The sequence below is a fragment of the Equus caballus genome, chromosome 7 (assembly GCF_041296265.1).
Source record: "Equus caballus isolate H_3958 breed thoroughbred chromosome 7, TB-T2T, whole genome shotgun sequence".
Lineage (NCBI taxonomy): Eukaryota > Metazoa > Chordata > Mammalia > Perissodactyla > Equidae > Equus > Equus caballus.
In genome coordinates this window covers 78,842,373-78,858,465 of record NC_091690.1, presented here as the reverse complement: position 1 = coordinate 78,858,465, position 16,093 = coordinate 78,842,373, and the positions used below count along the sequence as shown (strand labels likewise).

Here is a 16,093-nt window from a genome sequence, read left to right as displayed (position 1 = left end):
TGGTTAAGTTTGCATGCTCTGCTTCAGCAGTCTGGGGTTCGCAGGTTCGGATCCTGGGCACAGACCTCGCACTGCTGGTCAAGCCACACCGTGGCAACACTTCACATGAAATAAGGGAAGACTGGCATAGATGTTAGCTCAGTGAAAATTTTCCTCTAGCAAGAAGAGGAAGATTGGCAACAGATGTTAGCTCAAGGCCAATGTTCCTCACACGTACACACACACAAAAACGTTCATAGCTATTTTAGCTTACTTCTACAAAATAAACTTTATAATCACTTTGTGAAATAATCTTCCCAATGAAATACTGGATTAGAATTTTTTAAATAGTTTAATATGGGAAAATTCAACATATCTAGAATAGTTTTCTCATCAAGATCTCTCCATTTATCCAGGTAGTTTTTGAGGGAAGTAGGGTATATCTAGTATATCTGAATTCACTTATTAAATCTAAGTTTTTCGTTAATTTTCTTAGGTTGTCCTGATGGTTTACTATATCATCAGCAAACGACTTTCTCCTTTCCAATTTACATTTATTTTTCTTCTCTATTTCAATTAGCACTTTCAAAGCACTAAATAATTGTGGAGATCAGAATTTTATTTTTTGCCATTACCTTTAGGATAAAGTCAAGACTTCAAAGGTGGCTTACAAGGCCTTTCACGATCTGGCCTTTGACTCTCTCTAGCTTCACCTCTCTGTATTCCTGCTCCATTCTATTCCAGTGCCATATTCCAGCCAGTGGACTTCTGTTTCTTGGTATCATGCCCTCATTCCTCTGTAGCTTTGTACTCATTTCTCCTTTTTCACCTCTAACATTCTCACCCTCCACCACACACAATCTAATTTCCACTCACTCTTCATGTTTCAGCTTAGATATCTACCCTTGAATGCACACAGTACAACTCAAATTAAATAAGTAGGTTTATGGAAAACGGCTGGGGGAAAATGTTAATTGGCTGTAAATATTCTGCAAAAATTAAATTTTAAATGCACTCTGAAGACGTATTTTTTGAAGCTACATATGTTTCAAAAAATAAACTTTTTATTTTTTAGAAAGCTTAGGAGAAAAAAAATAAGCATCTTACTTTTCCCCAAATAGCTAGCTGTTGAAAAAAGATAAAAAATGAAAAGAGTACTTTTATCTTTCAACCATGCAAAAGAAAATCACTTATATAAAAACGTGAACTATTACATTCAGAACACCTAAAATGAGAACGCCAGAATTCATTTGATGAATGACTGAACTATATGCGTCAAGAACTTCTTACATTCAGAGTGTTTTTCTCCTGTTAGGATGTTCTACAAGTTTCCTTATGTTTATACGAATTTTCATAACAATTATTTGTATAGGGTTTTGACCTAAAGAATACAACTTGTGATGCAAAGGATGAACAAATGAACACAGAATTTTCCACATTTAACAACTCATCATAGAGGTTCAATCCAGTATACCTTTTCTGCTTTTGCATAAGGTATGAGCTCTGACAAAGAGCCACCAACATCATTCACTAGAAATGTCTCCAGTATGAATCTTTTTGGGCAGAGTTAAGATAAGCATCTTTGCTCAAGAACCCTTTGGGATCCTGAAGTAGCTTAGAAGTAGCAAGAGGCAGGTCTGGTGCACAGACTTTTAGGAAACTTTATTGATCCTTTAATGTTTGGGACAAATGATACACCTAGGCAATGGATGTCTCTCCAGCCTAGATCCCAAAGAGTACTTTAAAAAAATGCAGATATTGAGGAATACATGTAGATTACCACCACCACACCCACTTCCCACTGCAGTTGATAACCTTCTTCCAATTCTAGTCCCCACTTAGCAGCAGGAGAAACAAGGATATTATCAGGAGTGGACTAATTGGCTGTCACTGTGGTCTTTGCCATTAATTCAGAGAGAATTCAGTCCTTAGCAGTAGCCTATATTCTTGTGAGCTCCTGGTTTCTTGTGACCTTACGAGGACTGCCAGTTTGAAGTGTGAGTTTCGTTAAATATCAATTCCAAGGGTATTGCATGGCTCCTCCTTAATATCTACTTCATCAATAGATCAGGTGAATATAAGTATACCATAGGTCCCATTTATGAAGTAGGGAGAGATGACAGTATTGGGTATCAGAATAATGACAGACAAACACTTGTTTGGTAATACATTTGTCTCCAAGCCCTTGTGGCCTTGGGAGCTGGGAAAAGCTCCGACAGTTTACTCTCAAATATTAATTCTGTCATATCAATTAAAGAATAATCTCTGACAAATATTTTATTCCATTTACTACATTCATAGGATTCCTTCCAGCATAAATTCATGGATGCTGAATGAGTTCTGCACTCCGACTGAAGCTAATCCCAAATTTCTTTCTGTTATAGGACTTCTCTTGAGTTGCCCTATAACTATGAAGTTTTTGGTGTTTTTTAAGGTTTGAACTCCTATTGAAGGTTTTCTCACATTCCTTACATTTGAATGGTTTTTCTCCTGTATGAATCATTTGATGTCGAATAAGTGAGGAGCTCCTGCTGAAGGATTTTCCACAGTTACATTCATAGGGATTATCTCCAGAATGCAGTTTTGGATTTTTATTACTGTCTTCACTCTTACTAAAGGCTTCTCCAAATTTATTGCCTTCATAGGCCTTTGCTTCAGTATGAATTTTTTGATGCTTAGTAAGGTTTGAACGTCGGTTGAAGAATCTCCCACATTCACAGCATTTATAGGGTTTCTCTCCAGTGTGAATGATTTGATGTCGAACAAGGGATGAACTCCGGCTGAAGGCTTTCCCACACTGACAGCATTCATAGGAATTCATTGTGGTATGACCTTTTGGGCGGTGAATATCTGTACTCAGGCTCAAGGCATTCTCAGATTCATTATACTCTAAATGTTGCTTACCTTCTGAGTCTAAATTAAATTTGAAGTTAGTTTTAAACTTACCACACTTTGGGGGCCCCTTTCTCATAGGAATTCCCTGTTGCGTATCAAAAATTGAGTTAACTGATAGAACATCAGAGCTTTTCTTACTTTCACTAGATTCAAAGTCTCCCTCCTCATTGTAGGTTGTTTTGTAAATGAAAGATTCACGTGGTAAATTTACATCCCAGTGGTCCTGGTTCCTATATAACCAATCGTCACTTCTCCAACCATCTAAAGAAGGGTGTCCACTTTTGGTCAGTCTTGTCATAATCACTCCATGGGATGGTTCTTCTCTAGAAATTCTCTGCTTTGGAACAGAATTTTGGTTTTCCGAAATTGTCTCTCTATCTAAAAAGAAATAAAAAAATTCCATGAACTAGAAGAAGGGAAATTGTTTAATTAGGAAAAGGAGACTAAACCATATCAGGGTATATGCATATTGTATGGGTTTTAAATACAGAATAGGAATGTGAGACAAGGTTAGAAAAGAATTATAGAATAAATAAATGGAATAAAAATAAAAAGGGGGTTAGGAGATCATAAAATATGAGGAGAGCTATTCAGGAATACTAAGGAGAATACATAGGGCTTGGGTAAAACATCAGCACATGAACTGGGATGTGTGGCATTTCACAGTTCAGACTATCACTGGTGCTTATAGTCTGTGAAGATTATGCCTAATGTTCCTTTCTCCAGCATGCTCTTTTAACCGAAGTTGCTCACCAATAATAAATAAGCCCTTCTAAAATACCAATTTAACCACATCTTTAGGAACATGCCTATACTTACAGGCACCATACCTTAACCAGCTAAAAGCAGAGTTGCAATCTTAGTGCCTCTATTTTCTATATAGCTGCAATTATTCCTTTTTGAACAAAGGGAGAAAAAACTGTAATATAAGGTAGCAGGGAAATTATCCTTTGTCTGGGCTCAAAACCACTCCTGATTTAACAGTGCTATGATATTTTTCTCCGTATTTCCTAGAACTCAAAATTTCACCTGTTCTGATTAAGGTTAGATTCTCTTTTCACCTGTCTTCAGTTTGTTTCATTTAATAATGTTCTGCCTCCCTTCTCAAAATTCCTTTCTCATTTAGCTTCTGTATAAACATGCCCAGTATACTATGTATTCTAGCAACTTAAAAAAAATTAAATTTTACTGCCTGCCCTTTCTCCTTTTCCACATAATTTCAGGTACATCTAATGATTTTATCTTCTAAACTTTATTGGTAGCCAAATCACATCTTCATATATTATTGACCCTTGTTTTTACCAGTCTCCTGGACATCTCCACTTGACTACCCTACTACTCTCTTCCAACTCAACGAATGAGAGCCTGAGAATATCATCTTCCATGTGGAAAGAACTTCCCTCAATGTCTTCATTTTTGTTGAGTCACTGTTGTTCTCATATTTACACTAGAGTTCATGAAGAGATCTTGAATAACCACTGCTCTTTATCTCTTATATATAATCTGTCCTTAAATACTATTATTTTATTTTATGAAATGACTCTTACCTTAAAGCGGCCCCACTGATACATCTAACTTCATCAAGAAACTATCAGTTTGGCCTGGTTTAGTCTAATTTCTAGCAGAAATTATCATTTGTCTGTACAATACCCAAGCTGAAAACTAGGCTGTTAAATCAGAATCTCCTGGGGTGGAACCTGGGAATATAATGGGAGTATTGATTATAGTTTTCCTGCCTCTGCTCACCACTGTATCCTGAATGTGTGGGGGCAGATGACTTGTCCTTCTAATTCATACGCCTTCAGAGAGAGAGGAACCTCTTCCCAACCTGGACCTAATTTAGATGATGGGATCTTGGGCTTCAAGCTTGATGCCATCTAAGATGAGGTATTAGGAGAGAGTAAATGTATTTAACAAGGGGGAAACAGATAATTTCTGGCCAGAGGACAGACTATAGATCAAAATGGCTGCACATTCTTTGACACTCTCCCCATAGAGAATAGTCTATTTTTCTTCCCCTTGAATCTGGGCTGATCCTGTGACAACTCAGCCAACAGAATGTGGCAAAAGTGATACTATGCCACTTCTGGGCCTAGCCTTTAGGAGAGTGAGGAGATGAGGAAAGGCCATATATAGGGGCTCGGGTTCATAGGACAAGCTTAGTTCCCAGTTACAGCCAGCATCAACTTCTATCCCTCAAATGAGCCATCTTGACCATTCTATCCCAGTCAAACGCTGCATCCTCAGCCAACACCATATGGAGAGTAAGAATTCCTAAGTCAACTCACAAAATTGTGAAAATTAATAAAATGATTGCAGTTTTAAGTCACTAAGCTTTGGAGTGATTCGTTAGAAGCAACAGATAACCAAAACAGTAATTGTGCCAGGAGTATTTATTGAATGACAAAATTCTTAATTTGTATTTCCCTAAATAATCTTTGTTGTTGTTCTCATTTTGTACAACTCATTTTTCATGTAACTTCCTTACTTGTTTTTTTAAAATCACTTCCATGATTTTGTTATTTTCAAGTCACTTAGTTCTAATATGTAAGAAAGCTACTAATATTTTTGTTTTATATTTGGTCATCTTACAAAACTCTTAACAGATATAATAGTTTTGATAATGAGTCTCTTGCATTTTCTAAGTAGACAGTTATTTGAAAATAACGTTTTTTTCTCTTCTATTAAATTTCTCATTTGTTTCATTTATTTTTCATGGTTAAGTCTTTCAGGTCAATATTAAATAATTATGGTAATAAGTATTCTTTAATCCACTACAATCCATTAACTGGGAAAATAAATTACATTTACTGAAGTAAATTCCAGATTGATTAAAGTATTTTATTTAAATAATGAAATTAGAATAAAATCAGGAAATATGTTTCTTGGTTGGGGGATGGAAAAATTCTTATGTAAAATTAACAGGTATCAAGCAATGGGGGAAGATATCTGTAACATAAATTTTAAAAATATGTATGGCAGACACCATAAATAATTTAAAAACCTCAGAGTACCTCATTTGCCTCAACTGTGGTCAATAGTGACAATTTACGTAAGATCTTAAGATATTACTTAAAAACCTCCAAAGTTTTAATAGATAAAGGACATAAAATAACCATTTACTGAATCACAAGTGACCAAAACAGATGAAATAATTTTTACCTTTCTCATAATCAACTATCTATCCTTTTTTTTATTGGGTTCCTATATATGTGCAAAGGGCTGGAGATATAAAGATAAGGCAAAAAGAGACATGGTCCCTACCCTCAAGGAACATAAAGCCCAGTGTGGGAGACAAAGATTCACACACATACATGGGAAATACCATTGTGTTAAATGCTAAAAGGAGAAGAATATGGTGCTATGGGTGTACGTAACAGAAAAAACTAACTGAGTCAAGAAAGTCTTCCCTGGGGAAATGTGGACCTATTTGAGATCTGAAGGAAGACTAGGAGTCAACTAGGCAAAGAGCAGGAGAAAGAGCATTTTATGTAAAGAAACAGCATGTACAGAGGTCCTGTGAGGGGAGAGGGCAAGCCACACTCAGGGACAACTAGACTGTGCTTCCTCTGGAACTGTCTCTTCTCTGCATTACCCCAGCACCTATCAGAGTGCTCAGGACACAGTAGATGCTAAACGTATTTGATACTGACTGACTGAAAGTAGATCAGTGTGGTTCAAGTGCAAAGACTAAGGGGAAGACGTAGTGTGAGACGATGGAGAAGCAGGTTGTCAAGTAAACAAAACTGAGATCAGGACAGTGATTTAAGCAAGTACATGACAAAATTTGATCTCTTTGATTGCAGCATGGCTCAAACACTGAAGTTGGGGAAAAAAAGACAGAGCCAAGTGGCATGCCAAGACCTTTTATGATGATAAATTAAGAGACTATGGTGAGGGGCTGGCCTGGCGGCGCAGTGGTTAAGTTTGCACATTCTGCTTCTCGGCTGCCCGGGGTTTGCCGGTTCAATCCCAGGTGCGGACATGGCACCGCTTGGAACGCCATGCTGTGGTAGGCGTCCCACATATAAAGTAGAGGAAGATGGGCATGGATGTTAGCTCAGGGCCAGTCTTCCTCAGCAAAAAGAGGAGGATTGCAGTAGTTAGCTCAGGGCTAATCTTCCTCAAAAAAAAAAAAAATAGCAAAGAGAAGATTTAAAAAAAAAAACCACTATGGTGATAGTTCAGGTGAGAGATGATAATATAGGGACTAGGGTAGTAACACTGCAGATGGAGAGAAATGGGGACATGCAAGAGAGATTTAGGAAGTTAAAATAAAAACAAATTTAGACAGGTGAAGGAGAAGAAGTTGTGTCAAGGATAATACTTAAACTACACTTGCATAACTGGCTGGACGGCAGTTCACTCAGCTAGGGAACAATGAAAGAAGATGGGAAAGGAAAAGATCATGACTTTGGTTTAATGGAATTTAAGGAATCTTTAAGACATCCAAGAGAAATGTTATGTGCATATAAATTTTCAGTTCGGAGAAGAAGCCTGAGCTGGGATATAAATTTGTAATTCATCTGTTGATGCGTGATAAGTGAAGTTCTAACTGTGGATGTGACAACCTAGGGAAGAAAATACAGAGTCAGAGAAGACAAAATGAGATCAAATGCTGAAGAAACTCGGAAATTTATGAAATTTGGATAGCTAGAGAAAGATAAACCTGCAACAGAAATAGAATAGCCAGAAAGAAGAGGAAAACTGAAAGTATTACAAGAACCTAAGAGCATTTTAAGAATGAGGAACAGGTAACAGTGCCACTTGGTGGTGAGAAGGCAAGTGAGACAAGGAATGAAAAAATGTCCACTGGAGTTTGCTACAATAAAGTCATTAATGACCTTAGCGAGGACTGTTTCAGATGAATATTTGGGTTAAGGGCTAAATTCAAAGGGGTTGAGGACTAAAACATGAGGAAATGAGAAAAGTGAGTGTAAAATATCTTAAGTTTGGCTATAAAGAAGAGGTAAGAAAGAGTCATAGAAGAGGATGTGGGATTGAGAGAAAACTTTTAAAAATCAGTAATGACTTGAAAATGTTAAAAAGCTAATGGGAAGATGGGGCAGAAATGGTGAAAACATAAGTGAAAGAGCAGGGAGAAAGGAGATCCAAAGGATAATTGATGCGCAGGATTTACCTCAGAAAGGAAGAAACAGAATAATCTGCCTATCAAATTAACAAAGATTTCAGGTAAACAATACCCAGTGTTTGCTAGGGTGATAATAATAAATAAAGAGATAATAATACTGTCATTACTACTGAGAGTATGAATTGGTATAACCTTTCTGTAGACAATGTAGCATAATGTAACTAGACGGTTAAATATATTTATACCCTCCGATGGTGAAGTTCCTCTTCTAACAAGGTGTCCTATGGCAGTCATCAGATATACCTGAAAAATTGGCTGCAACCTAAATGTCCAACACTTGGTGGGGGGGATGGTTAAATATATGGATACATGTATGAGATGGAATGTTATATGTGAATCAGAAACCACATTTTCACAGACTATTTAGTAAAATAGGTAAATACGCATGATATCATATTAGGTGAGAAGAGTAAAATATATAATGACATATTCCTGATGACCCTGACTTTGGAAAAAAATCTTCACAAAGACACATCGTCACAAAGAAAGAAAATGGCTAAGAAAACAAACCACATGTTAATGCTGCACAGCTCTTGGTAGTGAGGTAATGGGGGGAGTTATATTCCTCTCCATACTTTTCTATACTTACTAACATTTATATTAAGCCCACAATAAATTATAATCCCTCACAAACAAAACGTTAATAGAGATTATGAGGAGGTAGGAAGTTGAAGTGCAAGTTAAGGAGTTCTATAGTAAAAGAAGGAAAAATGGAGGCTTACTGAAGCCTCTCCAGGATAAAGCAGGGTTTCTCTTTTCTTTAAAAGAAAGACTATCATTTAATATTATGTTGCTAATGTTTGTTTATACAGCACTTACCTCGTGCCAGGCACTGTCCTAAGTGTGTTACAAATTTCAACTCGTTCAACCCTAACAGTAAGGTGGAGGGAGACACTATTATTAACTGTCACAGAGGAGGAAACTAGCAGAGGGGCCAAGCAGCTTTAAGTGTCTGTACTCCTACTGACAGCACTATTTTGTCTATCCAGAGAAGAAAAAGAATGTGGGAATAAAAAGCAATGATGACTTTTTTTCTTCAAAGTTTAGGTGGTTCTGTTGTCACCTCCCCAATTATCAACTCAAAGCCTGAGTTATACATTGTGTGTTTAACAAACAGAAACTTCTTACAAATGCCTCACATCTGTCTGGCTCTTACCAAAAATGGTTGCTCTTGGGATTTCTCTCTCCATTATCCATCTTTTTTTCTTACTCTCCAACTTGGACATCTCAACAGGTTTGGAAAGTAGATGGTCTGTTCAGGGGGAAAATGAAAACAACAAGAACAAACAAACATGACACTTCAGACATTTTTATAGGGAAGAGCATTCCATCCCAACGTAGTAGTCTAAAGAGCTGTGGAAAGATAAAGCCAGAGACTACCACGGACCTGTGTATTTCTAACTACATCAGAAAGGACTTTCAAGCAGATACAGCAGGAAAATCTGCTATTGTGCCCAAAGGATATTAGGAAACCTGAACCCAAACCCAAGTGCCCTTAACCACTTAAGCAGTCCTACAGTTTTTAACAGTAGATGAAGAGACTACTAATGGGCAGATAGGTAAATACGCAGAAGCCACCTTTACGCAGTGAATTCAGGTGTCTATAGTTCTCCAGCATCACATCCCTGTACAGGTTCTTTACAGCAGGGTCCAGCTGCCCCCACTCTTCCTCGCTGAATTCCACAACCACATCTTTGAACGTCACCGGTTCCTAAAACATTAAGTTCCTTTTTATTCAAAAGTCACTCCCAAAAATATTACCAGAGGAGAAATGAATTTGGAAGGAATAGGGTAGGTGGCCAGAACATACAAGAAATTGATAGGACAATGTTTGGAGATCTAAGTGATGAAAATCAAGTTGTATTAGGGGCCTATCAACTTGGTACTCTGTGAGGGCTGCAAAAGGAAAAGGAAGTGCAGTCCTAACTCCAGATTAGCTTACATGTTGGTTGAAGAGAAAAATGGAATAATTGTGGAACAAAAAAATTAGAGTGGTACAAACAATTTACATAAAAGGAGTTCAGAACAGGAAGAGTTTAAAGTAGATTTGAGGGAAATCTGTAATCAAGATTTAGGCTGTGCTAATAGAAGAGGTAAGGCATTTTCTCTAATTGAGAGATGTGACCTGCTAACTCTTTATCATTCAGGTGTCACTGCCCAGTGCCACCCTGTCAGATAGGCCTTACCTAATTATCCCAAGTAGCCATCCTCCTAATCAGTTTCTACTGCACTGTTTCTTTCAATTCTTTGTTCTAATTATTACTATCTGCAATGATCTCATTTGTTTGTGTTTGCCTGCCTACCTCCAGTAGGAGGTAATTTCCACAAAGGCAGGGATTTTTCTGTTTACCATCATATTCCCAGCGCTGAGAAAGGTGTCTGGCAAATTAGGCACTGCATAAATATTTGTTATAAGGGCCCTCACACCATCAGTTGTTGCACTTCTCTCTCCAGCTTTCTCAACCTTGTCATTATTGGCACCCTCAGTCACAGTGAAATATCCAAGTCTCTTCCTTTCCTATCCTTCAGAGACAAATCTGTGTGAATAAGTTGTCTACATTCGTTTTGCCTACTTCCTCACATTCTTCTCCTTCCTCAACCCTCTGCAACCTGGCTTCTAGTCCCATGAATGTTAGCATCTCCACAAATAGGTGAATAGAAGCTACTCAAGCTGAATTTTCTTGAACTTTTACAAGATTTCTCCTTGAAATATTCTCATCCTTTGCTTTCAGTGACATCATATTTTCCTGGACTTCCTTTTCCACTTTGGGTCTTTCATTCCAGCATCCTTTGAAGTTTCTTCTGCTCCTGCCTATTAAATGACAGTGCTCAGGATTCTGCCCTCAGCTCCTTTCACTTCTAATTCTAAGCAGTCTCTGGGTAGGCTCTATTTCTATAGCTTCAATTATCGTCTACAATCTTGAGGGAACAGATGCTCAGAGAATATACAAAGATTAAATATTTCCAAAGAGTGTATCACCAACTAAAATAGGGCCAATGTCCTGTGGGAGAATAACAGTCCCATGTCCTTACATGGAACTATGTTTGGCAAAAGTTCAAAGACCAAAAAGGAAAAGACAAGTCATCTCAGTAAAGAGTGGAATCCTAATTCACCTGAGATTTGCCTGTTAGTGAATCAGCTTCCAGCTTCTCCTTCTTGATGCTCCCCTTCTGGAACAGGACAGAATCCTTGCAAGGCATATCTGAGAAAGATGAAGGAAACGTGAGGGAGACAAGTTTTGGCCCTGGAGAAACTTTTAATGATTATAGTAGTAGTTGTAACATGATTTAGAATCATCATTAGAACTCTGAAAAAGTAATGTGAGGTTCTACCAGCAATCGGAATCTCCAAGAGTAGCGCGCACATCTTCTATTTTTAAAAAGCTCTAGAAGTGATTTGATATTCTACTAGGGGGCTGAGGTCTACTGGATCAGAGAGGAGAACGCCAAAGTAATATTTTGAGGCCTCATTTGTGGTTACAGCAGATTCCAAAGAAGAATTTTAAGGCTGTCAAAACTTAAGCCTAACTAAGGCTTGGCCATCATAGGCTGTAATTCTACTGGGAGCTAAAAACATTTAATCCAACCAGTCCCCTCCTCAAACACATTGTGGAGAATTCTACTCAAGGTTCTTCTCCTCTCGTTGCTCTGTGTATACTATACACAGCCTTAGGCAGTCTGGTCACCTTGAACTACTGACTCTTTCAGGACATAAAAATCTCAGTGGCAACCAATTCTCTTCTTCAGCTCTTTGGTGAGAAGTATCCCCAAGGGCCACTTTCCTAAAGTTTCTCCAAGATTCATGAGTTACACCAGTGATCCTTAAATGCCAGACTATGGACCAATACTGGTCTATGGAGAAGTTTTCATTGATTTGAGGTGAAGTAAGAAAAAACAGAAAGAATGTAGAGGATATTTTATAAGACCATTTTGTAATTAAAAGCAAAATTTGAAAAAAAAAAACCCAAAATTTCTCAGCAACATACCATTTGAATGCTGCCAAACGAGTACAGTCAGTTAACTTTATTCAGGCTTATAACACTTTCTGAGCCCTCAGTCTGCTCAGTCCACAATCCCTAGGTCAGTCAATACAACATTGTTTCTTCTTCTTGTCATTCTTGGAATTATACGAGATATCTTGAAAAGGTGCAAAATCATCCAGTCAACTATTCTCTTATTTATTGCTCTCACTGAATACTGTTTCCTTTCCGTAACCCTTCTTCCCTGCTGACCTCCTTCTTGAACCTTTACAATTGTGTTCTCTGAAACTCTCATTCCATTCCAAGAAAAATTCATAGACAGTCTCAAGCTGTTCATAGAATATTCCTTCTCCCTTCTAAAGTGGACCTTGACCATGATCATCAAAGCCCCCTCTTTTCATCCTCCACTCCTATGGTCTTAGAAGTTGTTTTGATACACTCATACCTCCCGGAAGTTGTTTTGATACACTCATACCTCCCCATTCCTGCTTCCTCATAAAGATTTTTCTATTCTCACACAAAAAATTTTTCTCAGAGGTTCATGCCATTCAGCTGTGGCCTTCTTGATGTTGTAATATACTAAACTGTCACTCACTCATTTATTGAACACATATTTACTGAGTATCTCTTATGTGGGAGGCACACAAATGCCTGCCCTCAGAGAGCCTATAGTCTATTGTGAATGACAGACATTAAATAAGTAATTGAACTAGGTCAATAAGATTTTGGTTACATGGCTCACATTGTTGTTTTCCACCCCAAATCCTGCCAATAATGTTACAATTTTTTTTTTTCATGAGGAAGATTGGTCCTGAGCTAACAACTGTTGCCAATCTTCCTCTTTTTTGCTTGAGGAAAATTGTTGCTGAGCTAACATCTGTGCCTGTCTTCGTGTATTTCATCTGGGATGCTGCCACAGCATGGTTTGATGAGTGGTACTACGGTGGTGCCTGGATCTGAACCTGTGAACCCCAGGCAGCCAAAGCAGAGTGTGTGAACTTAACCACTACCCCACCGGGCCAGCCCCTACGATAAGTTACTTGTAACAATGGCAGAGATAACCTTTCCAACAACCCAGCCAGAAAACCCTTGACATCCTTATTTTTAATAACCATCAGGAATCAAGCTACTTCCTTTTTTGTACTTGGGTTCTTGTTACTTAGAATTGTTCTAATAAATTATTGAATAAATCAATCCCTAACTACATTTTCCTATCCTTTCCATTTTCACTTTCTTACTCTTAGTTTATTCTCCAACTTTTATCAAAGTTCCACCCTAGTACATTGAATTTTTAATTTTCTCAAGTCTATCATCCCTCTTGTGAAGTCTCTTTCTTCTCTCTGCAGCTTAGATTTCAAGACAAATCACTTCCAGCACTCTTTTCAGAGTCTTCAAATTCCTTGTCCTTTAATCTAACACCCAATCTTAGTTTGATCCAATAATCTATCAATTCTTTTTAAAAACTGAGGTAAAATTCACATAAAATTCACCATATTAATCATTTTAAAGTATACAATTCAGTGGTTTTCAGCAAATTCACAATGTTGTGCAACCATCACCAGTACCTACTTTCAGAACATTTTCATTAGCCCAAAAAGTAACCCATATTCATAAAGGAGTAACTCCCCATTCCCCACCCTCCCATACTGTCTCTATAGATTTGAATACTCTGGGAATTTCATATAAATTCAGTCATGTGATACGTGACCTTTTGTGTCTGACTTCTTTAAATTAGCATAATGTTTCAGAGGTTCATTCACGTTGTAGCATGTATCAGTATTTCATTCCTTTTAATGGCTGAGTAATATTCCACTGTATGGATATACCATTATTTGTTTATCCATTCATTAGTTGATGAACATATGGATTGTTTCTACTTTTTGGCTACTATGAATAATGCTGCTATGAACATTCATGTACAAGTTTTCATGTAAACACGTGTTTTCATTTCTCTTAGGTATACAGTAATTCCATGTTTAACTTTTTGAGAAACCACCAAACTATTTTCCATAGCAGTTGGACCATATTACATTCCCAAAAGCAATGTATAAGGGTTCCAGTTTCTCCACATCCTCACCAACACTTATTTTTTATTAGTATAGCCACCCTAATGGATGTCAAGCGTTATCTCATTGTGGGTTTGACATTAAATTCCCTAATGACTAATGATGCTGAATAATTATTTCCATGCTTGTTGGCCATTTGTATATCTTCTTTGGAGAAATACTTGTTCAAGTCATTTGCCCATTTTAAAAATTGTGATGTCTTTTTGTTGTTGAATTGTAAGAGTTCTTTATATTTTTCCCATACTAGGCCTTTATCAGATGTGATTTTCAAATATTTTCTCTCATTCTGCAGGTTTCCTTCTCACTTTCTTATAGTATCCTTTGATGCACAAAAGTTTTAATTTTCATGGTTTTTCTTTTGTTGCTTGTATTTTTGTTGGCATATCTAAGCATCAATCACCAAATTCAAAGTGATTAAGACTTACTCCTCTGTTTCTTCTATGAATTTTATAGTTTTAGTTCTTACATTTGTTGATCCATTTTGAGTTAATTTTTGTATACAGTATGAAGTCCTAATTCAATATTTTGCCTGTGGATATCAAGTTGTTCCAGCACCATTTATTGAAAAATTATTTTTCCATTTAATGGTCTTCGCACAGTTGTTGAAAATCAATTGACCACTGGCCTATGAGTTTATTTCTGAACTCTCAGTTCTATTCCATTAGTCTATATGCCTATCCTATTCTGGTACCACATGGCTTTGATTATTGTAGTTTTGTAGGAAGTTTTAAAATTGGGAAGTATGCATCGTCAAACTTTATTCTTCTTTATCAAGGCTGTTTTGGCTATTTAGGGTCCTTTGTAATTCCAAATGAATTTCAGGATCAGCCTGTCCATTTCTGCAAAAAAGGTAGCTGGAATTTTTATATGAATTGCATTTGAATCTGTAGATTGCTTTGGGGAGTATTATCATCTTAACAATATTGTCTTTCAATCTATGAATGAGGTATGTTTCCATTTAAGTCTTCTTTAATGTCTTTCAACGTTTTGTAGTTTTCAGTGGTCAAGTCTTACACCTCCCTAAATTTATAGTTAAGTATTTTATTCTTTTTAATGCTATTATAAATGAAATTGTTTTAATTTCTTTTTAGGACTGACCATCGCTAGTATATAGAAATGCAATTGACTTTTGTATGTTGATCTTGCATCCTGAAATTTTGTTAAATTTGTTGATCACGTCTAACAGTGTTTTACTGGATTCTTTAGACATTTTCTCTATATGACTAGATCATCTGCCAGTCGAGACAGTTTTACTTCTTCCTTTCCAGTTAGGATGCCTTTCTTTCTTTCCCTTGTCTAGTCACAATGGCTAGAACCTCCAGCATGATGCTAAAAAGAAATAGTGAGAGTGGGCGTCCTTGATTTTTTCCTGATCCCAAGGGCAAAGCTTTCAGTCTTTCACCATTAAGTATAACGTTTGCTGTAGGTTTTTCATAGACGCGCTTTTTCAGGTTGAGGATATTCCCTTGTATTCCTAGTTTGAGTGTTTTTATCATGAAAAGGCATTAGATTTTGTCAAATGTTTTTTCTGCATCAATTGAGATGATAATGTGATTTTTCCCTTCACTCTATTAGTATGGTGTATAACATTGATTTTCCTATGTTGAATCATCCTTGTATTCCTGGGATAAATCCCACATGGTCATGGTGTATAATCCTCTTAATATGCTGCTAGATTTGGCTTGCTAGTTTTCTTTTTTTATGATGTCTCTGTCTGGCTTTGGCATCAGGGTACAACTCACATCATTGAATAAGTTAAAGTGTTCCCTCCTTCTATTTTTTGGGAAGAGTTTGAAAAAGATTGATGTTAATTCGTCTTTAAAATGTTTGGTTGAATTCACCAGTGAAGCCATCTAACCTTGGGTCTTCTCTGTTGAAATTTCTTAAGTTACTGATTCAATCTCTTTAGTTGTTACAGATGAGTTCAGATTTTCTATTTCTTCTTGAGTCAGTTTTGATAGTTTGTGTTTTCAGAATTTTTCTATTTCATCTAAGTTATTTAATTTGTTAGTATATAATTG

General features: G+C 36.9%; 1 protein-coding gene across 15 annotated transcripts in view; it reads right to left on the bottom strand.

Moving 5' to 3' along the window:
* Positions 1-1,617: 1,617 nt before the first annotated feature.
* ZNF215 (zinc finger protein 215) overlaps positions 1,618-16,093 on the bottom strand; it is a 25,694-nt gene continuing 11,218 nt past the window's right edge. For 9 of the 15 annotated variants that reach the window (XM_070274608.1, XM_001500132.6, XM_070274609.1 and 6 more), the window contains 4 exons: positions 11,141-11,229; positions 9,605-9,737; positions 9,183-9,278; positions 1,618-3,252 (listed from right to left, as the gene is read on the bottom strand). In XM_070274608.1, coding sequence (XP_070130709.1) covers positions 2,300-3,252; positions 9,183-9,278; positions 9,605-9,737; positions 11,141-11,227 — 1,269 coding nt within the window. In that variant the 5' untranslated portion in view covers positions 11,228-11,229 and the 3' untranslated portion in view covers positions 1,618-2,299. The remainder of the gene's footprint in view (positions 3,253-9,182; positions 9,279-9,604; positions 9,738-11,140; positions 11,230-16,093) is intronic. The other 6 variants (XM_070274616.1, XM_070274617.1, XM_023645942.2 and 3 more) reach the window with 1 other exon arrangement.